The sequence below is a fragment of the Astyanax mexicanus genome, chromosome 14 (assembly GCF_023375975.1).
Source record: "Astyanax mexicanus isolate ESR-SI-001 chromosome 14, AstMex3_surface, whole genome shotgun sequence".
Taxonomy (NCBI): Eukaryota; Metazoa; Chordata; class Actinopteri; order Characiformes; family Acestrorhamphidae; genus Astyanax; species Astyanax mexicanus.
In genome coordinates, this window is record NC_064421.1 from 12,437,654 (window position 1) to 12,464,575 (window position 26,922).

At 36.5% G+C, this 26,922-nt stretch overlaps 2 protein-coding genes across 3 annotated transcripts in view; one reads left to right on the forward strand and one right to left on the reverse strand.

Annotated features, from left to right (window-relative positions):
• Nucleotides 1-1,680: 1,680 nt before the first annotated feature.
• On the reverse strand, nt 1,681-23,755 carry psen1 (presenilin 1). 2 transcript variants are annotated; one of them, XM_007257304.4, is made up of 11 exons: nt 23,609-23,755; nt 22,225-22,296; nt 17,942-18,213; nt 14,649-14,790; nt 13,682-13,749; nt 13,358-13,578; nt 12,091-12,189; nt 11,870-11,965; nt 10,649-10,816; nt 6,892-7,010; nt 1,681-2,949 (listed from the first exon to the last, which is right to left on the reverse strand). In XM_007257304.4, exons 2-11 carry the CDS (start codon nt 22,243-22,245, stop codon nt 2,794-2,796), a joined length of 1,362 nt encoding a protein of 453 aa, XP_007257366.2. In that variant the 5' UTR covers nt 22,246-22,296; nt 23,609-23,755; the 3' UTR covers nt 1,681-2,793. The 2 variants fall into 2 exon arrangements, with proteins under 2 accessions (XP_007257366.2, XP_007257365.2); XM_007257303.4 differs by having other exon boundaries at nt 10,649-10,837.
• A 1,712-nt stretch (nt 23,756-25,467) lies between these two features.
• adi1 (acireductone dioxygenase 1) overlaps nt 25,468-26,922 on the forward strand; it is a 28,457-nt gene continuing 27,002 nt past the window's right edge. The window contains exon 1 of the mRNA XM_022673123.2: nt 25,468-25,684. Within this exon, the coding sequence (XP_022528844.1) occupies nt 25,556-25,684 (129 nt within the window). The 5' untranslated portion in view covers nt 25,468-25,555. The remainder of the gene's footprint in view (nt 25,685-26,922) is intronic.

The window sequence follows — 26,922 nt, forward strand, 5'->3', positions numbered from 1 at the left end:
AGAACTGACGTCTTCTAAGCAAAGGCCCAGCATGAAGCACAACACCACGGCACAATTACAATGGGCAGTCATCGTCCCTGCCCGCTCGGCCAGGCAGTCCCCATGGTGACCACTAATGTCTCCACAACTCTGGGCAACAGGCCAGTTTCACTCTTATAACAGAGGGGAAACTCACAAAATGCCAGCGCACCGGTATCCACGGAATTCCCATGATGTCCCCATTATTTACCAGCCGTTTTACATGAGACGGTCAGACGCACAGAAGAGACCCACCCACATTAGACAACAGAGCAATGACAATGGTGTCCTCAGTAATGTTTAGCTGAATACACTGTTGTATGGGATGAGGCCTCAGGCTGTATTTACCTTCTCAGAGGTTGTGTGTGTGTGTGTGTGTGTATGTGTGTGAGTACTGATACAGGAACACTTTTAATAGGAGGTTCTATGAGTACAGTTTTAGTATGTTCCCATTTCTATAGATTTACATTTATTGTGAAATATTTAGCAATGAATAATCATTTAGGGATAGAATATGGTATACTTGGTATAGTTGGATAATGAGAGTTTCGCACATGTAACAGATGAACGTCGAACCTCAACCACACAGTTGTGTTCAAAACTGAATAACCCAAACAGAATTGAAAAACAGGCGAATTCTGAACTTTAATAACTGTTGCGCAAAACTTGACCCCTTATAATTGCACCTCCAAAATTTATAAAAACTTTTTCCACTCTAAAGTGCTACAAAAAAAAGCTTGTAAAGTGGTCACTGTAAATGAGACTTTGGCACAATATGGTGGTGTGGATACTGGAGAGCAGCTCTTCACCTCCAGACTCTATGCTAGTTATGCTAGTAATGGGTTGCTACGCAAACCAAGCCTTATTACCATGGCATTTCCTATCCATAGAAGAAGAGCTCAAATTTGGCATGTAATAAAGTGGTAAAAAAAGAACACCAATTAAAATCTAACACTAGCTGATGCCCTCTTAACAGAGAAGGTCATAAGCAACATTTCAAAGATGTTTCAGGGAGATTAGCCTGTAATGTTACAAAAATAATGTTTCAGGAACATTCTGATGAAAATGAAAATGTTAAATAAAAATGTATTAAGAACATCAAAAAAAAGAGATCGATCATTCTAGGAACATTGACTGAAACTTTAAGAATATGTTTTACTAACCAAATATAGTTTTTTGATAAGGCTCATCAACTATTTTAAAATATATGGAGTCTGAAAGTCTGCCAAAGTGCTGTAAATTAGAGCTTAGCATTTTTTTTTTATTTTTATTTTAGCATTAATAAATCAGTGTGTTTAATTCTAAGCCTAAAACTGGGTGCTAAAAAGGTTTGTTAAACCAGGGTTTCTAAACTCTGCACCTTTAGTGTTTCCTAGCTTCCAACAGGCCTGATCTAATCAGCACATTAACAGTCTATTATTAGGATAATGTAGACATATTATAACAAGAAATGCACTAAAATGTGCTTTTCGCCTCAAGGAGCATTTCTGGGCATTTTTCGCCCCAAAATCACATACATACTGTATACCAACTTCTAATACTCAATAAATGCATTATTTTGCACATTTAGAAATAAGACATGAGGTATTACATGAGGTAGAGTACAAACTATCCTTTACATACTGACAACAAATATTCTAAAGCATACATTTGAACCACAGACCCAAGAAGGTTGCTCAAACGAGCTTCCCCTTTATTCAAGAATCATCCGAGTTGGTTACAAACCAATTACAAAAACAATCGAGACACTTCCGCTTTTTCGTAGAAAAAAAGAAAAGACGTTGAAATGAACGAACCTCGAGAGGTATTAGCTACAAAAGGAACAGACAAATGACAGAGTACACAGCTAATAAACAGAAACAAAAGTGTCACAGCATGAAACTTTATCTCCCGCACAAACTTTGGTGAAATGTTGTCGAAATCTGGAGCAATTTATGAACGACACATTCCAAAAAATGACGAGCCCAGGCGTTCTTTGAGAGCAAAACAGTAGCGTCCACCATCTTCCTTTTAATTCTATTGCAAACTGCAGCGATAAGTCAGTATGCAGAGACTTTACATACAAACATGGATGGTCTGTCATTTTTTCCAATATAACACTCCAAAACCATATTCATAGGCACTCTACAGAGGAAAAAGGGGATAAAAAAAAAAAAAACGCTCTCCAAAAACACAAATACCACCGTGTTAATCAAAGTCACTTACAAGTCATAGATCACTGATTTAATGCATTATACTGTATATTTAACTGGAAATGTTCATAATGCCTTGCATCTGTATTTAGCTTTAAAGCACAAGATCAGTCTTGGATCCTTTCAGTGCAGCAGAGAGAGAGTTCAGCTCACTCAGAAATAAGTAATGCAGGTTCCTCGTCCAGTTATAAAACAGTTTGTTGATAAAAGTTAAAGGACTTAAAGTAAATGTAAATGGATTTTTGGTGATGAACCGTTGTGTTGCCTTGTTCGAATCCTCCACTTTTCACCGCTTTCACCCCAAACAATTACTAACTTAACACAATTGGAGGAGAACTCCAATTACAGAAATCATTTGATGAATAAAAAGAAAAAAAAACAAAGAAAGAAAATCAAATTTGGAGGTAAGGAATGAATAGCTGGAGGCCTCCACTCCAAACAGAAAAAAAGTCCAGTCACGCACCCAGCTCAGAGAAACCAGAGGAGTGCCAACGTTTCCCCCTCCGCCTTTTCCTCCTGAGGGACGGATCCTCAGTGGTAGAAGCCAGAGCGTAGAGTGTGGGTTGAAGAACATGGTCTTCTGCTATATGTAGAACTGGTGATTTGCTAACTGGTCCATAAATGGGCGCACAAGATTATCTGTGGCAAAGTAGAAGACGAGACCGAAGGTAATGGAGATGGGCAGAGCTGGCAGGGCTTTCTTAAAAATGGCCAGGAGAAGGAGGGTTAGACACAAACCCTAGAGAAGAAAGAAAGAGAAACAAAAGAGAATATAATATAACCAATATTATAATAATATAACTGAAAGCAGGACACTATAAATAACATTCATCTGCATCAACAACCAGTGATATAAACTTCCATAAAGAAATAATAAGCAGATGAAAAAAAATAAAGTGGTGTTTTTGCTTGCTCATGGAATCATATCCGACTCTGCCACTAGGAAGGCAGTGTTGTTACCCACTACACCACACAAACCCATTTTACAACCCATATGTTCAAGTTTACAAGGAGCATGGTCTCTGAGGAAGGATGATATACAGCACTCACAGGGACCTAATGACAGTCATGATGTTATTTGTGGTAAAAAACTCCATCTTATTTTGACTAATTATTTTCCCAACCACATTCATCTATTTTTGAATGCAGATTTCCTAAAAAAGCTTTTTGAAAATAATTTGAGACCTCTGGATGCTGTTAAAGAGAGAACAAACTCAGAGTGGCATTTTGGTAAATAGTACATTCACCCTGTATATTAGCAGGTCTCTCATCTTCTTAGCACATTTGGAGAATTCTTGTTGGGGTTGTTGATAATTAGGGACGCATCTGTACCATTTTTTCCTAAGTGATTACGAGGACAGGTATTTATTTACATAGTGATAAGATACTTACTTAGAATTAAGCAATCAGGAGCATTATTTAATAGTGTAGTTGTTAATGTAAAGTAGTGCAATTAAACATTTAGTTGTTCATTTTGAGTGTTGTTGCGCCATTTTTATAAAGAGCCAGACAGATACTTTTATGTAGGCCTGTCACGATGATTACTAGGGGTGTCACGATTTCGATATTTTATCGGAATCGATTGAAATTATGTCATGGACTCGAGCATCGAAGTCAAAAAGATGATCAACGATCCCTCCCTCTAAAACAGTTGTTTTGTCTAGCCTCAAATATGTTAATAGTTTTGGTACCTTAAGGATCATCTTTCTCTCAGATAAAGTTCATAATATATCTTTTTTTTTTTTTAAGAAAAAAAACTTGTCATTCTCAGGGACCGAGTCTTATTTTTCATGTTTAACTGTTTTAGTAGGATAGAGTTCACTTTGTTAAGGCTCTAATTGTTCTATTATTTTGTACATGATTGTTTCTGTATTTTTTATTATTTATTTTATGTTGCACATTGCTGTTTTAATAGTGCACACTGCTGCTACCAAAAACAGCCACTAAATGGCATTACATATATATCTTATCTGTAACAGGCCTCTCTGCTGTAAAAAAAAGAGAAAAGAAACTCAAGAATCAAATCGTGAGCCTAAAATCGGAAATAAAATCGAATCGAGGATTTAGAGAATCGTAAAACCCCTAATGATTACTATTTTGACTTATCCTACAATAAAACTACATGATTATCAGTCATTTTTGCAGGGCTGTCAACGTTAAAGTGCAGACGATTAATTTGAAATCATTAACAAGTTAGTATTTTTTTAAAGGACTGAATAACGCCACCAAGTTTGATCCCAACATCCGTCATAATCTGCCATCCCCCTGCCCAATTTTCTAGAGCGTTTGGCTTGTGATGAGAATGTGATCTGTCAAATGTACTTTTTTTTAATTGAACTAAACTGCTAATAAGGCCCAGATTAATATGATATATTAGCCTGATTATATACTGCACATGAACAAGCGTTTTCTCTGCTGCTCCATGCTGTTTACACACTTAGAGCAGGGTATGTGCAGCGTTCACTGCTTGCAGCTTGCAACTCTGTTTAATACAAAAAAACGGTGTCTTAAGAAGAACAAGTGCAATTAATTGCAGTTAATAACAGAATATTGTTGAGATTATAAGGATTAAATGTTTTAATCGATTGACACCACTCGTTTTTTTGGGCAATACTGGCATATTACCGTAAATTTGCTAGTATAAAAAAAAATTGCATTTCATTTTATTTATGTTTTGTTTATTTAGGATATTTTTTCTATACTTATATTTGAATAATAATGTCTGAAGTTCCTTAATTAAAAAGTGTGTTCACATAATTGAGCTAATTTATTATTATATCACTAGCATAATTGTCTTTACATGACAACAATATAATTTAATCACAATTATTTTTGGGAGAGTGTATCATCCAAACAAATAGTTGCATGGTGTGGGTCTTCTTTTAGGCTTCAGATGGTCACTGATCCAGTTTAAACTAACTCTGTTTCACCTCGATATTGTAATATCCACAGGATTATCCCACATTTTATTTTTGGTCCATATCGTAAACACAGAGTGTCATCAGAGATGATCTGTAAACTAGCCACTAAACAGTAACCAATTCAGTTCATCCAATTCAATTTGAAAATGACTCTGACATCAAGTGATACAAGCAACAGGAAGGCTCTGATTGGCTCTGATATACCCTGCCTGGTCCTCACTACACCCTGCCTCCATACCCTAGTGTGCATATTTGAAATGTGCTGAGAGGGTGGGAGATTTTAGTTGGTATTAAGGGAGGGTTATTTGGAAATTATCATTATTCTGGATCAAACTAGGGGTGTAATTTTGGGGGTTACCCAAACAAAACAAACAAAAAAAGGTAAAAGCACAAAAACACCACTGATAACAGTGCAGTGAGGCAGGGATCAAAGTGGCCATTATGACGTGCATAAACTGCTATGAATGGCCATCATTACTGTTTACGGTTGAGAAACTACTGGGTTGTCACTGAATGGTCACACCTTGTCTAGCTGGGTGTGAAAGCTCTACGGAGCCAGAGAACACTTAGACAACAATGTAGGGAACCAGGACATTCTAGATCTGATGTGATAAAGTGATTTTTACCAAGGCTTTCAGACTTGTTTAATTCTAGATTCTAATTTTTATTAAGAAGGACGAAGCCACCTGCTGTCTTTCACTAAAATCTATTGCAGCTGGTCAGTATTGTTCTTGTTTTTTTTTAGTTTTTTTTTTTTAGACGTCTGCAAATTCAAATTATTGATCAGATTATTACAGAAATAAAAGGTGTTTTGTAAAGCTGCTCAAATGCTCAAGAAGCTTACTAAAAAACACTGTTTACAACCAGTAGCTTAAGCTAATCTCCGGGCACTGCCATCTTAAAGTGCAGTGATGGCAGTGCCCGGAGATTAGCTTACGCTATGGGTTGTAAACAGAGTGCATTTTTAAAAAGATATTAACGCCTCATTTTTAAATGTTGTAACTCTCCAGATTCTAACAATGAGGTGTGAAGCTACTTTGAGCCTGGATAACAGTGTGAAAAGTGATTTTTTTTTTTTTTTTTTTTTTTTTGCAGGGGAAAGTAAATGCCCCAAAGTGCTCATTGTAAAGAGTGCTGGGCCAAAAGCACAAAATTACTAGATCTCCGAAAGCTGCAGAAGAACAGAGGTGGGCTATTCAACAAAGGCTGGTACTCCTTATCATGTTTCACTACACCAGTACATTTTACAGTTCTCCTTTAAGATAAATGTCTGAGATCTACAATGATATGAATGTATAGATCAAATCTATGAATTACATAGATACTTCCTTATAAACTACAAAAACTAATTATATATCTAAATCTAATTGCATTCTATTCATTTCAATAGAAATAGCTGCCACATGAGTGTGATGTACAAAGGGAAAGAACAGTGCAGTCTGTGGACTGGACAGTTCTTTTAAAAAAGCAGTTTAACACTGGATATGACCATTAGAATTCTAGCTATTTTACACTCTTTTACAGCTTTTATTCTGTAACTACAGAGAATAAAATGTAAACTAAATGATTTATTCATGATTTAAAACTGCTTGGATTGTTAATGTCCTACATATATATCACAAAGTGTTGTTATACTGCTAATGATTTCTGTGTGATTATGTGACCCGTGAGCTTCCACATGTCCACCCATATTGAAAAGTATTAGTTGATTTTTTTTTAAGTTTAAGTTTTTAAGTTTAGGAATGTTGACAGTCACTTACAATAAGAATAGCCACAAAGCAGGCTAGCGTTGTGTTCCAGTCCCCGCTGGCTGTGGCTGAGGCTTTTCCAACCAGCATACTGTAGAAGATGAAGTCTCCTAGACCCAGCTTCACACCCCCTGCAAAAACACACACTTTAGAACATGCACAGCACATTCTCATTGTACCCCATGTCCAACGTTAGGCTTTAATTACGGAGCAAACCTCATTCTCCATACTGGTATTTGGTGTGGTTGAACTGGGTGGGGATTTAAGATCTTCAGATTAAAGCCTAGTACAAAATAATTCTACGAAATATGATGCCCTAACCTTCTCTTTCATGAGAACGTTTGATCTACAGCATGCGGACACATGCATGTTCTTATAAAACACTAAATAGAAAAAAAAAACCTCAAGGAAGTCAGCAGTCATAATCAGCTTCAGCCCCATGGGGTGCCAAGTGGATTAACAATTTAATACCTCACCTCTAAATCATCGAGTATCGTAAACGAGCAAGGCATAACTACTAATTTAAACCTGAATGCATGGTCAGAAAATGTCTTATGAGGCTTCAGCACTCAAAAACACTCCATGGAGTTTCTGTCACTAGTTAGTAAAATAAACAGCATTTGGTTTTTTCATGTCATTTTGAATTAAAAGAGTCTTGATCCACATCAGTATTTATAGCAGCATTTAAAATTTGGTTGTCAGCTAAAATGTTTACAAAAACAGTAATTTGCCAACATTAAAAGGTTGTCTGATTTTGGGGGATTTTCACATCTGCAGTCTATTCCCTTAATTTAACAGCAAAATAAAAAGTGGCATCTACAGACGTGGGTAAGCGACACAGCTGCAATGTTTCTAGTTTATCTTGGAAAAACAGTTTTAAAATGTCCAATTTTGGGAATAACCATAATGCGACATAAAAAGCTAAGACAAACTACGACACTCCATAATAACAATAATTCAGTATCAATATATGTTGTGATAGAGAATGTTTCATTAAGAAAATGATTTTTATGGATTATAGAGCAATACATGGCAGTAAGTATGGGAGTATAAGATAATATAGGGATTGTAGAAAGTGTAGGTAGTACAGAGGAGCACTGGGTAATATAGTAATTTATATGGTGTATAGGGGAATATAGGGTAGTATAGGATAGTTCTTTTGAATGTAGGGTAGTGTATAAGAGTGCAGGGAATTATAGAGAAGTATAGGGAGTACATGGTAGTACAGGGATTAGTGCTGGGCGATAAAACGATATCGATAGTTATCGAGGAAACTATATATCGCGATAAGTCGGGGCGAGAAATTCGATAAACTAAATTTTCTATTTCCCGTTTAAGTAGCGTTGTGAAAAGGCGCAGCACGAGATCAGGCAGCACGCTGAACTGCTGCTCAGCCCAGTACAACCCCTCCCCTCCCCTCTCCACCATCCCCCTCCGCCCCACCCCCCGAGCCCCTCCACTCTGAACTCCTCACATAGCGGCTCCTTCTCTCCCATTTACTGGATAAACTTCATTTATACTATTCAGCGGCGCTACACTGGAAAACTCACCTTTTAAATATGAGGCATGCGTCTCCAAGATATTTAGAGAGGTGAGCTTGTTCAGATTTCTGAAGGCAGGTAAACGCTGCTCTGTTTGCTGCTAGTTAGATTAGCTTGTCTCCAGTTTAAAGTTAGCGATGTTTAGGTGTAAAAGGGATCTGTGCAATCTGTCATCATTAGCTAAGATGCTTTCACTGCTTTTTACATTCTAATAAACTAATGGGTAACGCACGTTAGCCGTGTTAATCCACGTTTCGTGTAAATTAAGGTTAACTTCAGCACGAGTGAGGGGTTAGTATATAAACACACAGAAAGGAAGCACTTTCCATCTTTTTTCCTAACTCTCACTGTTTCTGTTAGAAAACCCTGAGGGCAGCATTCTCCTCTGTCTTTGTGTTTTATAGTTTTTAACAGATAGAGAGTCTGTTATGCTGGATATTTTACTAAATACAGAAGATTATATAATCTGTCTAGCTGTATTTGAACTGAGCTAAACATTGCTGTTACTGAACTGGAGTTTTAAATACACTTAAGTAATGTAAGTCTAGTCTACTGAAAGCCAGTAATGTTAGTATAAATCTGTACTGCAGTAGAAGTGGATCATTTCAGAAACTTGACTTTATTCCTCCCACCTCCATTATAGGCCACTTTTTTTTTTAAATATTTAAATGTTAGCTTAATTTAAATGAAAAAAAAACTAAAGGCTCTTATTTAAAAAAAAAACATAAGCAGTAAATTATCTAAAATTACAACAAATAGAAAATAGAAAAACAGTAAAACATATGTAATACATACTTTTTATATGACCAAAATTAAACTAGACTGAAATCTGACTAAAACTAATAATATCCGATAGACTAAAATGTAACTAAAACTATTATACATTTTAGTGAAAAGACTAAGACTGTATCAAAATCACCTGTCAAAATGAACACTGTGATATACTCTTGTATTTTGCTTTATGTAGTTGCCTGCATTCAGGGAGGGGAATGATCTTTTGATTAAATATAATTTTATAAAAATAAATAAAGTGTTATTGCAATTTAAATTAAACAGACATATAATGTAAAGGGTCTTACATATTTTTTAGTTTATATATTTGTCCCCTTTTTAAAATTAATTTAAAAGCTGTACCCACCTGGCAAGATGTTAACATCCTAGTGTCTGTCCACAAGGCTCTGAGCCTGCTAGTGATTTTGTCCATAACTCCCTTATTCTGTCACTTCTGAGTAAAAATAGAAACCTTTAAGTGTAACAGAAAGTGATTTGATTTATATCGTGATACATATCGATATCGGCTGATATGAAAAACTATATCGTAATAAGATTTTTTTCCATATCGCCCAGCCCTAACAGGGATTATAGGGAGTGTAGGGTAGTATAGTGTTATATAGTTAAATATAGGGAGTATAGGGGTGAAAGGTAGTGTAGAGAGTAAAGGATAGTATAGGGTAGTACAGAGGAGTAGAGGGTAGCATAGTAGTTAAATAGAGCGTGCGTTAAGTATAGGGAGAGAAGATGAGGTTAATATAGTGAAGCATGGGGACTGTAGCAAAGTATAGAATAGTGTAGAGGTTCTATAGGGAGTGTACAGCAGTATAGGGTGGTACAGGGTAGTATAAGGGAGTGTAGAGTAATATAGGGATTATAGGGAGTGTAGTTTAGTATAGGGGAGTGCAGGGTTCTATAGTAAAGTATAAGGAATATAGGGGGTGTAGATGGTAGTACAGGAAGTATAAGGTAAGGTAAGAGTACTATACTCCCCTATAAGTGTATATGGGAGTACAGGACAATGTAGGAAAGTATGTGAAGTAAAGGAAAGTGTATAGGTGGCTGTATAGGTGAATATGAGGTATTATGGACAGTAGAGGCAAATGGGGACGGTATTTGGAGGTAACAGAAGTTCATTGTTGTGTATATGCTTTATATAAATCAAAAACAGTGAACTAATTAAATTATAGGAGGTAGTACAGCTTAATAAATTATTGTTTTTTTTATTCAGAAAAACCCTTTGACAGGTTCTCAACCCAGCCCTGAGGAAATCTTAGCCAGTCACAGTCAGTTAGTTGTACTCTACAGTCCTGACATGCTGAACCAGGTCATCAAGAGTTCTGCAGCCCTTGATTACCCAGCTCAGGTGTGCTCTAGGCTGGAGTAGAACAACAACAAAAAAAACTGGCAGGTTGGGAGTTGGGCATGGCTGAAGCCTGAGCCAAGCTGACACTCACTCTCTTCATCATCATCTGGAGGAGGTGGACGTGCAGAGGCCATCTGCTGGATCTCACGCCTGCTCTCATCTGTGGACTGTATCGGGCCCAGGCGCTGCTCCTGCTGGCCCACCCATTCGTTTGTGAAACCCCCATCATCCTCTGGCTGGGCTGTCGGTGCCATGGTAACTACAGGATACATCAAGAGACCTTAAAGTGAGGTCCAGATTCAGAAGAGGGAAGAAGATCAAATCAACAAACAGTGCATGCCGTTTTAATTAACAAGTGCAGTCTTTACACAGACACAGAACACAGACACATACATGCAAAGGATGTGTAACATGCAAAACCCAAGGCAAAACTTAGGCTTGATTCAGGAAAAGGCTCATTCTTGCTATATTGGCTTGATTTCATATATAAGAAATACACCATGGATCTACAACACAATTTTATTCATCAATTTTCTGTATACAGATTTGCAAAACGGTGAGAGCACACTTTGGCTTTTGGTTTTCTGATGTTTACTATTTGATTGGATGCAAACTCTTGAGTAGTGAAGGACAGAGCATTTTACCGTGCAGGGGCACTATTCACACTCACTCCACAAAGCTGACCTTACTCTAGTCCCATGAAAGTGTAGCTTTATTAGGAACTGAGAACTGGAGGTACAGAGCCCTATAGTTTCTGATCTGTTTATTATTATTATTTTGTTTTATTATTGACATTTTCACATGTTTTGAGGCAGTTTCGATGTTAGAAAATATGCACCAAACCTGTGAACCTGTGAGTTTCTTCAAGCATGGGCTTGAGCATCCAATTTAAAACTTTTATCATTTATTACCAATAAATAATTGTATATTTATAACTTATTCGTATGGCCTCATCTTTCAGCTATATTGAGGACTGCCCAAGGTGCAATCTGCCCTGTTGTGTGAGGGCCCCTTGTCTTTTTGTGTCAGGGGGTGCTCCTTGCTATGCTTGGTATACTTGCAGAAGGAAATAAAGTGACGAATAAAGTCCAAGCAGTCAAATGTCAAAATGAACCAATCAAGCAACCCCACACACAGCAATAGGAGCAGATAGCTTACACACCTGTAGCGGTCCACTAGAAGTGAACCCCCGATCACTGATTTCAGGAGGACCTGAGATCAGTACCCTGGAAGCTGCTTTCACATTTGACTAAACAAGTGCCGACAGATGCAGGTAAAACACACACTATTGAGAAAAAGCCTGAAGACTCACCATGGCTCTCTTGCTGAGGGGGAGGTGAGGAGGAGGAGGAAGAGTTATTCCTGGTCTCCCCATTGTCTGCCATACCAACCAGCCACACCATGGTCGCTACACAAAGCAAAAGAGCACATTCATTGAAAAAAGTAAAAATAAGAGCATTATATGTATTTTTGAGCCACTCAACTGTGAAAGTGCTAAAACAAGTGAAGTAAAATGTCATTTTAAAGTCTTACATGAGTAGATAAGGCCTGGAAACATCGGCTCATTTCTCTCTTGAGCTGTTTCAACTAAAATGCGAAGAGGTCCTTTAGGGCACAGTACAGCGAGCAGGTCTGAGGGAGAAAAACCACAAACAATTATCACACTCCGTACATTACCATGTTATAAACATATACAATATTATGGATATGACCCCGGTCATTTTTGATGACCTCAATACCGCACTTAGTAAGAGGAGACAATTAACACAAAAGAGCCAATATGTTAAACAGAGCAAGGTTTAAATAAACATGTCTATTCTAACACGGACACTTAAAAGTTACTGTTTAAATGAATTCTTATGCTGTGCTCTTACAATGCCAATAATACTGTTCATTAGAATTAATTTTGGAAGAATATATTATCCAAAAAAACTTATCAATTTGACTGTTCTAGGGGTGGAAACTCTATGGAAACACTGTTTTTGGTGGACAGTGGCTGAGAGGAGATAAATAAAATTTACTCATGAAATAAAGTAGATCTGAAAATTGGGCCCCATTTACCAAAACTTTAATTAGTTACTGGGGGAAAAAGTGTCCAATCAAAAATATAATCCAATATAATAATTCAGAACTTGTTTGTAAACAGCAGAATTGTTAAAAGCTGTACATTTATGATGATTGATCCCAACAGCTTCATAAATTGAACAAATTCCAAAGGAAGAAATCATTGGCATTTAAGAAAAAAAAGAGATGGAGCTAAATGTCTACAAGTCCTCACATTGATCTGTACACACTTTTATGTGCATCTCACTAAAACACTTCTATTTCTGTTCTTGTGCCACTCAGCGAGTTACTAAAATAACTGTATTTTCCTGTGTATCAGTGATAACATTGTGTTTTGATAATGGAAATGTCAGGGTGCACCTTTAAGGAAACCTGGCTCTATCTAAGATGTGACTTCTCATGTTTAGTTCAAGACTTTGTTTTATAAAAAATAATATCTTTCCTGTTTGGATCTCAGATGCAGTCTCACGAATTGAATGGTATTTTACTGGAATGCTACTCCATTAATGAAAAAAATAAATAAATAAATAAATTGTACAAAAATGTAACAACGTTCAAAAATGGAAGGTCTGAAAAAAGTTCCAAATGCATTGTGTGTATATAGATATATACAGTCACAGTTCAGTAACAACAGTAAAGTTGTTAATGGTTTTGCTGCTTTAATTTAAAAGAATAAAAAAAAAACATAATACATAAACAATCCCTGTAAACATCAGTCAAATAAAGTCTTACTTACCATAGACAGAGATCACAGCCAGGATGAGCCAGGCTGTCCACTCTGGCAGGTACTTGATGAAAACCAGGGCCATGAGGGCGCTGATCATGATGAGGTAGGCTTGCTGCAGGCGAAGCGGCCCCTTCCAATGGATGCAGATCATTCCCACCACCCCGAAGTTCCAGATAATCACTGCCAGTGTGAAGTAGTCCATGGCCACATTGTAAGTTTTGAACACCTCCCTGTAAAACAGCAGTGTCATTATAGATTTACATAGCTACTCTAATAGAACTGACATGTTAAATTAGACGGCATCTACATCGGATGACAAACAATCAAACTCACCCGAGATAAATGAAGGAGAAAAAGAAGAGCAGGAGCAGGGAGGAGAAGAACAGCCAGGCGTGAATAACCTGTAACATCAACATGCTAAGAATAAATACGGGGATAATGCAACCACAAGAAAAATCATGATACAAAAATACTTCTGCTTAAAATAAACTCGGATGTAATATATATATTTTTATTTATTTTATTGTTGATTATTATGGCTTACAGCCAATGAAAACCCAAAAAATCAGTGTCTAAAAAATTTGAATATTATATAAGACCAATTGGTACTTTTGGCAGTGTGGGCAGTGTGCCAAGTCCTGCTGAAAAATGAAATCCCATCTCCATAAAAGTTGTCAACAGAGGGAAGAAGCATGAAGTGCTGTAAGATTTTCCAGGAAAACATTGCACTGACTTTAGACTTGATAAAACACAGTGGACCAACCCCAGTAGATGACATGTCTCTCCAAACCGTCACTGATTGTGGAAACTTCACACTACACCTCAAGCAGCTTGTACTGTGTGTCTCTCCACTCTTCCTCCAGACTCTGATCCCTTTATTTACAAATGAAATGTAAAATTTACTGATTGTGAATGATGGTTATCTGGAGGAGAGTTTATGTTTATGTTATGTGGTGGTGTTGGTCCACTGTGTTATATCATGTCCAAAGTTCAAAGTAACAATTTACACTCTTTATATTTTGAATAACCATAATAAAATCAGGTTATAGATGATATCTACTTAATACCAGTAATGCAACTCCAATCACTGGTGCACAGATTGCATTACTGATGATCATGATATGTTGAATAGTTGATTTCTGGATTAATTTGGTGTGTATTCTTGGTGTTAAAACCATAATAAAGAATCGTATACTTAAGACTTTAAAGAAAATCAATATTTTTGTTGGTTTGTGTCCCTCAAGCTGAACAATCCAGCACAATAATTTATGGCTTAACATCCGTTTTTCAGAAACTCTACCTTGTAGCAGCGGTACTTGTAGAGCAGAACCAGTACCAGTGTCATCACCACTATCACACTGATCATGATGGTGGCGTTGAGGATGGAGTTGAGAGCTCTCTGACCTACTGTTTCCGTGTCCTCGCGGAAAGGAGTGTAGATCCTGAACAAGCAATGAAATGTCATTACATTAGCTTCTAATATCAGTTTAAACTTGACTGTGATTATACACTCCTAGAAAGAAAAAGCAAAATGACTTTATGAGGGAGCATATCATCGCTGTCCAATGAAAAACACTCATCTCCAAAACAGCAACTTTACAGTAGAGAGAAAAAACTTTGGAAACTTTCAGTGGAAGTCAATGTAAAAAGAGTTTATTTCAGGTAATTTTGAAGAGTTTCTATTGGTCTGTTCATCAAGAATTTTTGGCACAGTGTAAGGGACAGTTTGTCTGTTCAAATTATGTAGTGAACTAAAAATTGACAAAAATGGTGATAAGTGTTTTTCATAGAACAGCGACGATATAGAAGGAGTACAAACACAAATCATAAAATCTTTTAACCTTGACCACATTTAACCACTTTTACTAACATCAACACAACTCAACCCGTGTTGTGAAACAGCTTCTAATGTTTTCACCCACTTCTCAGTTTTTAAGATACTTTAATTATTTGTAATTAATTTGTAGTGACATTGACAAGAAAAAACAGGAGAACTGGGTGAAATGAAGCAGATTCTAGTATTCAGTTGATACTTTAGCTCCTCCTAGAGGAAGAAACCCAAAACCACATCATGCTCCAAGAACTGAAGTCAATGATAGAAACCAGCAACTAAAGCAATCATTTTTTTTAAACATGTCCACGCAGTAATCTAAAAACGTAGTCTCTAAAATGTCAGCTTTACAGGTGGAGAACATAGCTTTTTAAACTTTTAATGGAAGACAATGTACAAATTGTTTAGAGGATTTTTTCTGTTGGTCCAATAATGTCACTTTAAATCTGAATAAAAAGAACAATTGCCAGATTACATTACATTACATTTGGCAGACGCTTTTGTCCAAAGCGACTTACAATAGTCAAGTAGAAAAGTAATAGAAGTTAAAGGTAAAACATCTTTAGACAGGGCCTAAAGGAGGTTGAAGGGAAATAATAGGATAGAGAAGTGAAGGAGGGGAAGAAGGAAATTAGGTTAGAAGTAGTGTTAGAGTTAGTTAGAGGTGTTAGGAGAGTAAGTGCTCTTTGAAGAGCTCTGTCTTCAGGAGTTTATTAAAGATAGCAAGAGATCCTCCTGATCTGGTAGTGGAAGGTAGTTAGTTAGAGGTGTTAGGAGAGAAAGTGCTCTTTGAAGAGCTCTGTCTTCAGGAGTTTATTAAAGATAGCAAGAGATCCTCCTGATCTGGTAGTGGAAGGTAGTTAGTTAGAGGTGTTAGGAGAGAAAGTGCTCTTTGAAGAGCTCTGTCTTCAGGAGTTTATTAAAGATAGCAAGAGATCCTCCTGATCTGGTAGTGGAAGGTAGTTAGTTAGAGGTGTTAGGAGAGAAAGTGCTCTTTGAAGAGCTCTGTCTTCAGGAGTTTATTAAAGATAGCAAGAGATCCTCCTGATCTGGTAGTGGAAGGTAGTTAGTTAGAGGTGTTAGGAGAGAAAGTGCTCTTTGAAGAGCTCTGTCTTCAGGAGTTTATTAAAGATAGCAAGAGATCCTCCTGATCTGGTAGTGGAAGGTAGTTAGTTAGAGGTGTTAGGAGAGAAAGTGTTCTTTGAAGAGCTCTGTCTTCAGGAGTTTATTAAAGATAGCAAGAGATCCTCCTGATCTGGTAGTGGAAGGTAGTTAGTTAGAGGTGTTAGGAGAGAAAGTGCTCTTTGAAGAGCTCTGTCTTCAGGAGTTTATTAAAGATAGCAAGAGATCCTCCTGATCTGGTAGTGGAAGGTAGTTAGTTAGAGGTGTTAGGAGAGAAAGTGCTCTTTGAAGAGCTCTGTCTTCAGGAGTTTATTAAAGATAGCAAGAGATCCTCCTGATCTGGTAGTGGAAGGTAGTTAGTTAGAGGTGTTAGGAGAGAAAGTGCTCTTTGAAGAGCTCTGTCTTCAGGAGTTTATTAAAGATAGCGAGAGATTCTCCAGATTAATATTACACCAAACACTGAACAGGTTTTTGAGTGGCAGTGGGATACTGAGAAGAGTTTTATCATGTAAGTGATATCAGAAAACAGTGCGTCACTTTCACTTCTATATAAATAAAGTGTCTTAGGCATTTTATCACAGCTGCCATGTGAGACCTTTGTATTATCCAATGGTAAATTGGGGAAAAAATCTGTAGGGATTTTATTTCCTTTTATAATTTTACAGGGGAATCTACCATATTTATCAGCCTGTTGGTGATAAACTATTAAAACAAATGTAAAGAACTGTTGTTTTTTTAAATAATGATCACGCATTTAGTTATGTTACATGTTTTTTTTTTATTTGACAGCAACATGTTTCTACAAACCTATTCTTAAGCTCTAAAACAATTTTCAAATTGGCTTACTCTGGATTAATCAGTGTATTATGACTGCAATAACTATTTGACCCACATCCTCAGTGATAAAAAATTCTTACATCTGGATACCAATAACAATACCAAAGTAGAGGTGAGTTTCTAGCCCCTGCCTTTAAGAAAAGCCAACACAGTGCTTTTAGCACTAACTGCAGGTGTGTTACAAGGTGTGTTCATACTCACAGCTAGAGCTGGGCGATTTCATTACCGACGCTCCTCTGTGGGCTTCTGTACTGAGCTTAGCCCCGCCCCTCTCTCCCGCGCGCACCCCGCCCCTCTCTCCCGCGCGCACCCCGCCCCTCTCTAGCTCTAGCTCCCCATTTAAATTACAGTTTATGATTTTATGCATATTCATGAGAAAAGATCATCTCATTTTATAGAACACTGGCACTTATTTAAAAGCTTTGTTTTGCAATTCAAGCCCAATGGGGAAAACTCTTTACTTAATAGCATATTAAATTGTACTTGTTTTCTATTTTGTAAGTTTTATCAAAAAGGGCACCATTTTATTTCTTTCTATTTGTTTTTTGAGGGCGGGTTTATTTATTTATTTTTTAAGTTTGAGGGTGCATTGTGTCAGTACCTAAACGTGTACCTTTGCTTGTTTCTGGTTGCACTTTAAACACAAAAGGGGGCATTTAAGTGAAAAGTAAATAAATAAAAACTAGTTTTTAACCATTTTTTAAATCTTCTTTATTTTGATTTTATAGTAGGCGAAAATTAGATTTTTTTTTTTTTGTAAAAATCGAATATTTTTTTGGGCCATATCGCCCAGCTCTACTCACAGCTGCTGTCCGTCCTTTTGTGTGTAAAAGCTGACAGACTTGATAGTTGCCACGACCACAACCATGCACAGGGTGACCGGGACGAAGAGCATGATAACGTGTTTGGCTCCATATTTCAAGGTCAGTTCCTCGTCCTCCTCTTCCTCGCTGTCGGTGACCACCTGAGGAGGCCGAGCAGAGGGAGGCTGGCCGTTGAGCTCGGGTCCTGCCTGGACAGCACTGGTGGGGTTCCCGATGTCAGTGTGCCGGTTGGCCTCTGTTCCATCAGTGGACTGCAGATGAAATAAATTTCAGAAATTATTTTCAAAATGCTACGAACATTAAAAGATCAGATCAACCCAAATCAGCAGACTCACACACAATCAAGAACATTTATAACAAACTAAATATTCTATCCAGAGAAATCTGTATGCTTCATACAGTAGAAGTGGAGCAAAATATCAATATTGTGATTAGTGCTGAGAGGTATACCGGTTCATATGGTGTACCAGAGGGGAAATTACAACTGGTATGCATTTTTCACATACCGCCATACCGCTAGAAGAGCTAGAAGCGCTGAAAAAGCATACTAGCACAGCTCGCTAACTAGCATAACAAGCTAACACACTGGAGTAATGGTAGCTCAGCTCTGTAGAGTCAAACACTCCATCCTGCCTAGAGAAACATGAGAACAGACCACCTGAAGCTTCTGCTGCTGCTCCTTGCAATATGAGTAACTATAGCCCTGTTAAAATATATTAATACTGTAACTAGAAAGATAATATTAAGGCACACTGAACTAAATGTATTTGTTAACTGGAGAACCAAGGGAATTGTGATAAACTGATAAATGTTTACTTAAATACTTTAATGCCTCTAATGGCTTTAAGAATAACATATTGTAAATTGATATTAAACTTGTGTCTTACATGTGCAATAGAACGTTTGAGAAATACCTCCTTAAATACTTAAATTTTGAGTGTTTTGGGTCCATTCATAGTGTTTATGGAACTATTTAAATGTTTATTTTTATAAAAGGAAGCAGTGTTAAAGTTGCTGGTGTATCTTTTTTTAAGGTCTATTGTTTACATTTTTCAGTTGTTAATGAAGTCTGATCCATTCATATATTGTGTATTTTGTGGGACAAAGTAAACCCAATATTAATCAAAGCCTTAGTGTTTTATATTATATGTACTCCTAAAAGTACAGTAAGTGACAATTCTATATTGAAGCACAGTCTTGAAAAATACCGTGATATACATTTTTTATCAAACTGCCCAGCACTAATTGTGATATATTGTTTCATTTTGATTGTATCATAGCGTGACATCAAATCAAATCAAATAAAAAAAATCCATATTTTAATCAAAAAATAGGTGCCTTAAGACTCGCCCCTTACTAAAGTTACTGCTTCTTTACTCCCTGTGGTGGCACTATAATCAAATAAATAGGGTAAACCTGTGGTGAAAAATATTTCTTGTTAAATTCTATGAAACTTTGCACCCATAAATACAGAATTCCTGTTTTCTTTTTATATTTAGTCGTAGGGGTGGGCAATATTATATCGTATACAATATATCGTGACACAGAAATATCATGATATTAAAAATCCATATCGTGATAATAGGGCTGTTCTGTCTTAAAAGTAGTCTATTATTTACTGTGAAGCTTTAAGTGTATTTATTGTATAACTGTTTTAGTTTGCAGTTTATATGCATGCACTAAATATTCAGCAATATTATTTTCTGCATTATACTATTTTAGGCTATATTATTTATTTTGCCACATTATGATTATACTGTTATACTTTTATACTATATTCCTGAAATGAACGAATTATTTTAGTTTTCCTATATCGCCAAGTATATCGTTATCGCAAAAATACCCTGAAATATCGTGATATTATTTTAGAGCCATATCGCCCACCCCTATTTAATCGTATTTTATCCTCTTTAGTAACACAGAGGCTGTGGATTATAGAGAATTGTAATAATGTGAGCAGTGTATCCTGATAATAGACACTGAGCAAAATCCTCTTCCAATTGAACATCTAGGTTATCAATGTATTTATAAAACATATTTTTCTTAATTTTAGAACACAAAATATCATTCTGATTTAGACAAAAGCCACAGAGAAGTACTCTCACACCAGATGTCTATATCTACAAAAAAAATAATACCAATTCATGTAAAACACCCTGTAATGAATGTCATTAGTGTCAGAAATCTGAAAAAGGAATTTGTTTTAAAATACCATTAACAACTGCTGAAACTAGCAAAACATAAATTCTGCTATTAAATTATTGTCCAACCCTTTTTGTATATAACCAGTTTTAGTCAGGAAGCGTAGCTATTCCTTCACCCTTTAAAACTAATAAAACGTGAAATATGCTTTCCAAATTACAACCTGCATTAGGCTATAAAAATCTGAGCAATTTAGAAAAGCTCCACACACTTAGTATGTGCCATCAAGTCTGGGCAGGAGTTCCCCCGGCTATAGAAAGTAACAGATACCACCTACTGCAGCTGTTTCATACCTTTATCTGCACTGCCACACCTATCTGTGTAATTTGGCTCTGATCATAAAAGGGTGGGGTGCACCATAACACTGTTATACACAGCTGTAGTCTGTACAAACATTTACAGTTCACCTTCTTCTCTGCTCCTCAACAAACATTCTTATGCTTTAACAAAACTGAGAGACCATTTTTGAGATACAAAAAATGAACAGCCCCACTTTTCACAGTGCTGTACAAAATTAGACAACACTGTGATTGTGCCTACACTATTTTTAAAGCAGATGCAATAAAAAAAAGGAATTTGGGAAAATTAAGTAATAAGATCCTCAAATAGAATATATTCTGCAAACACAGTTACGTATGTTTCCTCATAAAGATGTGACAACATCATCTGACAACATTTTAGAGATGTGACAACAGAGAAACAACATGAAAAAAGTAAGAAGTTCCTAAAAAAAACAGTGTGAAATTACTCTTGAGCTTATATTGTAGAGGTAAAAACAATATAGATATATCAAAGTATTATGCTTTTTTTGCAATACTGTACAGATTTTCAGGAACACAGTATTGGTTTTTAAATACAAGTTTACATGTATAGACTGGTGTCAGACAGTGGTTCATTTAGTGTTGTATTTAAACCACTGACCACTAGAAGGCTCTGTTATTAGATCCCACTGTTTTGATTGGATACAAAATATATTTTTTTCTTTTATTCACATTTTATTAATATGCAGTGTGTTTTCATACTATGACATTTTTTTCCTAAAGTTTCTATAATATCACATTTGCTTACTGCAATATATTGTGAAATATTGTATCATATCCCCTATATTGAGATACTTATAATACGGTTTTGCTAGGTTCTTGCCAATATAAATTTATTGTACTCCAATACCATGCCATGCTGGATCATCTGATCTAGAGAAAAATACAGCTATATGTATTGCAGAAAACACGGTATGCTTTTTATAAGCATACTGTTTTTATTATTTGTGCTTAAAGAATTCTGTTCTAAATTGCCTAGTTGACACAAAACCATATTTTACACTGTCAATTACATAAAATATATATATATTGTTTTGGTGCCATCAATTTTGTCTCTAGTTTTTCCTTACAATTCTAAAATAAGAGCACATATTCACCATACTTGTGTTGGACACACTGATGCCCTGGGCGGTTAATGGTGGACAATGTCTTACATGAAACCACAGCCATGTCATCAGAGCTCAGTGTTATCACATTTTTCACAGCTTCTCTAACTGATAAATTCAGGGTTAGGGCGCAAGATTCAGACCATTTTACAGTTAGGGTTAATCTATAAATGTATTAAAAATATGCTTTTTCTAAAAAGTAAAAAAAAAAAACAAACAAACACAAAATTCAAAATTACCTGCTGCACTACTTTAAATTAACAACTACACTATTAGATATTGCTCCAGACTGCTTAATTCTAAGTAGATACTGGTATCAGCAAGTACATAGACACAATAACGGCTGTTTTCAGAATGACCGGCATTGGCCGATATGACCAAGATTTCAACTCTGTAAGTTCAAAACACGTATATTGGCATTGGCAGACATGTATACACACGTATAATATTGGATATCGATATTGCCCAGAATTCTTTGATTTAATTAATTAAAAAATTCTGACACTGATATCTGAAAACAGGAAGTTGTCCGTTAGTGATATATGTCAGACAATGTTGTTTGCAATGTTGAGAATTTGCTGGTAAAGCTATTGTAGAAAACAGAGCAATAATGATCAAATCAGAAGGTACTTACCACACTATTGACTTCCGCCATTGATACTCTTAAATAACTCGGACCTCATAGAAAAGCCAGAACTCTCTGGACCTGGACGATTATAACATACACAAGCATGAAAACAAGGATTTAAACCAGTGTATTTGATCTACAACCATACTGACACACAGAGTGACACACAGAGTGACCTGTTTTAAGCGTTTATTTATTTTATTGTTGATTATGGCTTACAACCAATGAAAACTCAAAAATCAGTCAAATTTTTGGCAGTGTGGGCAGTGTGTCAAGTCCTGCTGGAAAATGAAATCTACATCTCCATAAAAAATGTCAGCAGAGAAAAGCATGAAGTGATTTGATATAACACAGTGGCTCAACACCAGCAGATGACATGGCTCTCCAAACCATCACTGAAAATCAGTTAATTTTATTTTTTTTTGGAAATCAAGGGAGCAGAGTCTGGAGGAAGAGTGGAGAGACACACAGTCCAAGCTGCTTGAGGTCTAGTGATGTTGGTCCACTGTGTTATATCAAGTCTAAAGTCAAAGTGCAGTGTTTTCCTGGAAAATCTTACAGCACTACTTCCTCCCCTTTGTGGACAACTTTTATGGAGATGCGGATTTCATTTTCCAGCAGGACTTGGAACACTGCCCACACTGCCAAATAGTCTTGGTTTTATACAATATTCTAATTTTCTGAGACACTGATTTGGGGGTTTTGGCTTAAATAACCGCATTAAATAGATCACTCTGTGTTTAATACATATATATATATATATATATATATATATATATATATATATATATATATATATATATATATATATCTTAAGGTACATTTAGAAAGGGATCAAGACAGAATTACAGGGCATAAATGACAGGTTAACAGATTCACAGTGAAACTTTAACCCTAGCTAACATGAATATGAGCACACTGTTTATCTGGATAAATAACACTGGATTTAACAGGCTCACTTACTCTAGTAATGATAGGGAAGCTACAGCTAGAAATAACTAGCTAACCTAGCTGCTATATACTTTGAGGCAAACCCCTCACATTAATTAAATCTTCTCTCATCTATACTGTAAATAACCCGCATAACAGCGTATAAAGCGGCTGGTTAAGTGAACAGCCGATGATTTAAACGCGAATCGAAGCCGGGCTGTTACTGGAGGCGCTGGTGCCGTGGGTGTGAATGGGAGCAAAGCAGTTAGCTTAGCTGTAGCCTGTTAGCCTCAGTTAGCCAGCTGTGCTCTGAACTAAACCCTATGGCCCAGAAACCCCCAGTTCAAACCACTAAAACTGAACTACAGCGCGTTAATAACAGTTCATTAGTACCGCTCAGCCGAGTTACATCAGCTATCCGTAAATTCAGCGGAAAAAAAAAAACACAAATCCTACTAACCTGATAACCACAGCCGCCGTGAACACAGAAACACTGGGGCGGAGAGGCTCCGGCCAAAGAGTCTTTACACAGGAGATCCCCCACTTACCTGAGAATGTCTTCCGGGTTTGCTATACCTCTAGAGTGCGCAGTCTAGCAAAGTATATAAAATCAGAGTTTATAAAGGTTTAAAGAGCCACTGAACCCTAAACCATATTTTTTTTACATGTGTTTCTTTGAAGTTGTGAAAAATACTAGTCCTTGCTTAATTTTTTTATAAACATTTCCTAAACTTTAAAAAACGCTTTTATTGTGATCATTTCCGCCTCTGCAGCGCCCTCTAAGGTTCAGCTGTGCACAATAAGTTTCACAATATGCAGAAACCAACCATCTGAGTCTCAATGCTATTAGAGGCCCTTTAATAATACTGAAGATAATGCACCAATTTACTCAAAACAGAACAATATCAAATGCATCATTGTCAAAAACACATATTTAAAAGTTTTTAAACTCCAGTTATAATAGTTTTATACTCTTTAGTGCTCACTCACTGAGCAGTCAGCCCACAGTAGCAGTGACGCTAATTAACTTATTGTACAAAATAGTTTGTAGTAGAAAAATAGAATATATACAGGTACATTTACTTTGCGTTTTAGCTAAAGACTTTATCATACGATATCAAAGGAATATCCCACACAAGCGGTTGGTTACTAATTTTAAATGGGATTTTTTAGCCGTTTAGCTCCATTCGCCCCCACTCATTTTGGACTCGCTCGCCTGCTCCCCTTAGCGGTTCAAGTCATTATTGATATAACAGGGGAGATGGGAAGTAAGCAGGCTCGCCGCACACCGGCTCTGGAGTCTACACAAAAGTCCCCCATATAAAGTTAGTTAATTTAATGCTGATACCAAAAACACAAAAACCTTACTTAAAAAAAATAAATAAATAAATAATGCACCGTAGTTAGTAGTATAGTGTATAGCTTTGACATGTTTAAACTAATTAAATAATTATAACTGAGTTCACATTAATACTGCATTTATGCTTCCACAACCTCTATCGAGGTCAAAAGTATGACTCAAATTTAAACATGTTTCTTATTAAGTTGCGGCACAGTACGTGGTATTTGATTAAGAAGTAGAAAATATTGAAAATATAAAACTATAATTTCAATATTAAAAAGAAATAGACAAAGAAGTCTTAGTAATACGTAATATGTTTATGAATTGTTAATCTAAAAGGTTTGGCATGTAAGTATGTTTAATATAGAAAATCTATAAAGCAAAAATGTTGTAAAATATTGTAAGTTTTAAGGAAAAGTCTCTTTCTTTTAAATAATAATAATAATAATAATAATAATAATAATAATAATAATAATAATAATAATAATAATAATAATAATTTAAAAAATGTATCCCATTTTGGCGACACATAGCAACACATTAAGCATTTGAGGACATCGAGGATCAAGGGATACATCTACTTCTTCTGCTACTACTTCTAAAATAAAATAAAAAGAAATAAAAAATAACAATAACAATGATCTAAAAAAAATATCAAACCAACAAAACAATAGTTTTATTTAAAAAAAATAATAATATCACAATCATGTTTTATTGAATTTATTTTTAAATATATTTTTTAACAATGTTATTACTGTAATTAAAGGAAAAAAATCTCCAAAATAAAATCTCCAGTTTATAATCGTTTTTTTTTATTCCTCGGTAATTTGTAATTTTATTTTTTATTTATTTATGCACGCTTTTTTAATTGTATTCAAATATTTGTATTTAGTACATATCTGTATTATTTTTATTATTAGTATTAGTATTTTTTTTTTTTACAGGTTTCATTTTGACAGGACTTTTATTAGGCAGGATTTTTTGTACACGGTCAGATCACGCTGTTTCAGAGACAGTGCTAAACTGAAGCTCTACTAAAAGCTGGGTGTTTTGGCAGGTTTGTGAATGATGTCTGTAATAGAGGCCTGGTTTATGGACGAGTCCAGTTCGGATCAGCGGCTCCCTCACAGACTGGAGCCGAACCAGCCCGTCAGTCTGCAGGAGCTGCAGAAGATCGGAGTTTTCTACTGGAAGGTTAGTTCAGAGTTTCAGTAAAGTTGTGCAGTATTAAGCTTTTAAAACAATTATTCACCAAATTGATTTACCTGTGTTTCAACCATGTGTTACATGCAAAAATACATACGGCACACAGTGTGTCTAGTCCCATGTAGAAAATAGCGGAGTAAAGTTAGTTTGATATTCGATATTCAGCGGAGATTCGCCTTTCGGCCGTTCTCTTGCTCACAGGCATGGGCGCAGATGGCACTGGGGACGGGGGGGGACATGTCCCCCCCAGATTTATAGTGACCTCATCCGAAATCTAGCATCTACAAGCATAAACGTTGGGGTTTTAATTTAATTAACTGTACGTTTGTGGAATTCTGTGTTCCACAATGCCCTCGTTTTTAAACTAGGAAGCGTTCAGTTCAGAGGTTACATTGTTCGGAGCTCCGTGTTCCAGTTCCAATGTAAATTTAACGCACCTTCTCAAGTCCGGGGTTCTAAGGAGCTGGTAACTGCCTGTAGACTACAGACACAGGCAGTTACCAGCTCCTTATGGTACGTGTCCACTGGCACTTTTTTTTCAACGCAATCCGCTGCGCTGGATCTCCTTGCTCGTTTTTGAATTAAAATGAAGCAACAGAAGTAGACAGTCATAAGTTTAATATTTTTATTTTTTTACCAACCTCACTGTAACCTATAGCTCTATAAATCCATATTCTGCCGCTTTCAGCTTCTCCTCTGTGGTTGAAAGGCGCCTGTTCTGTGTGTGTGTGTGTGTGTAACGGTGAATTTACACTGCTCCGACGCGACAACGCACATGGACGCACTACCCCCCTCCAGCTGGTCGCATGTGGGCGTGACGAAGGCGTTCCCTGCGTCGTCCAATTAAATCGTTTTAATAAATGGGAAATGCTTTTATATAATCTATTATTAGGCTTGTTCGACTTAACCCGGCGCTGCGCAGTCCGATCGCCGCCTGGCTCGGTATGGTGCATGCTGGTTAGTTTTTTTGTCCGACTTGCGTCTGCGCCTTCATCACGTGACGATGACTTCCGGCGTTATAGTCCCGCGAGTGAAATCTGCCTGCAGCCGTCTGACCCAGGCGCTGCCAGTTGCTTCCCACCAACTGCGGGAGCCTAGAGCCGCCCTGATGACGACAGAGCTTAATCCCCATTGGTTAGAAGATCCACCGACACCTATCACGTGTGAATCTTTTTATTTTAAAATATATATCTCCTCTAAAACCCCTTAAAAAACACAGTATTTAC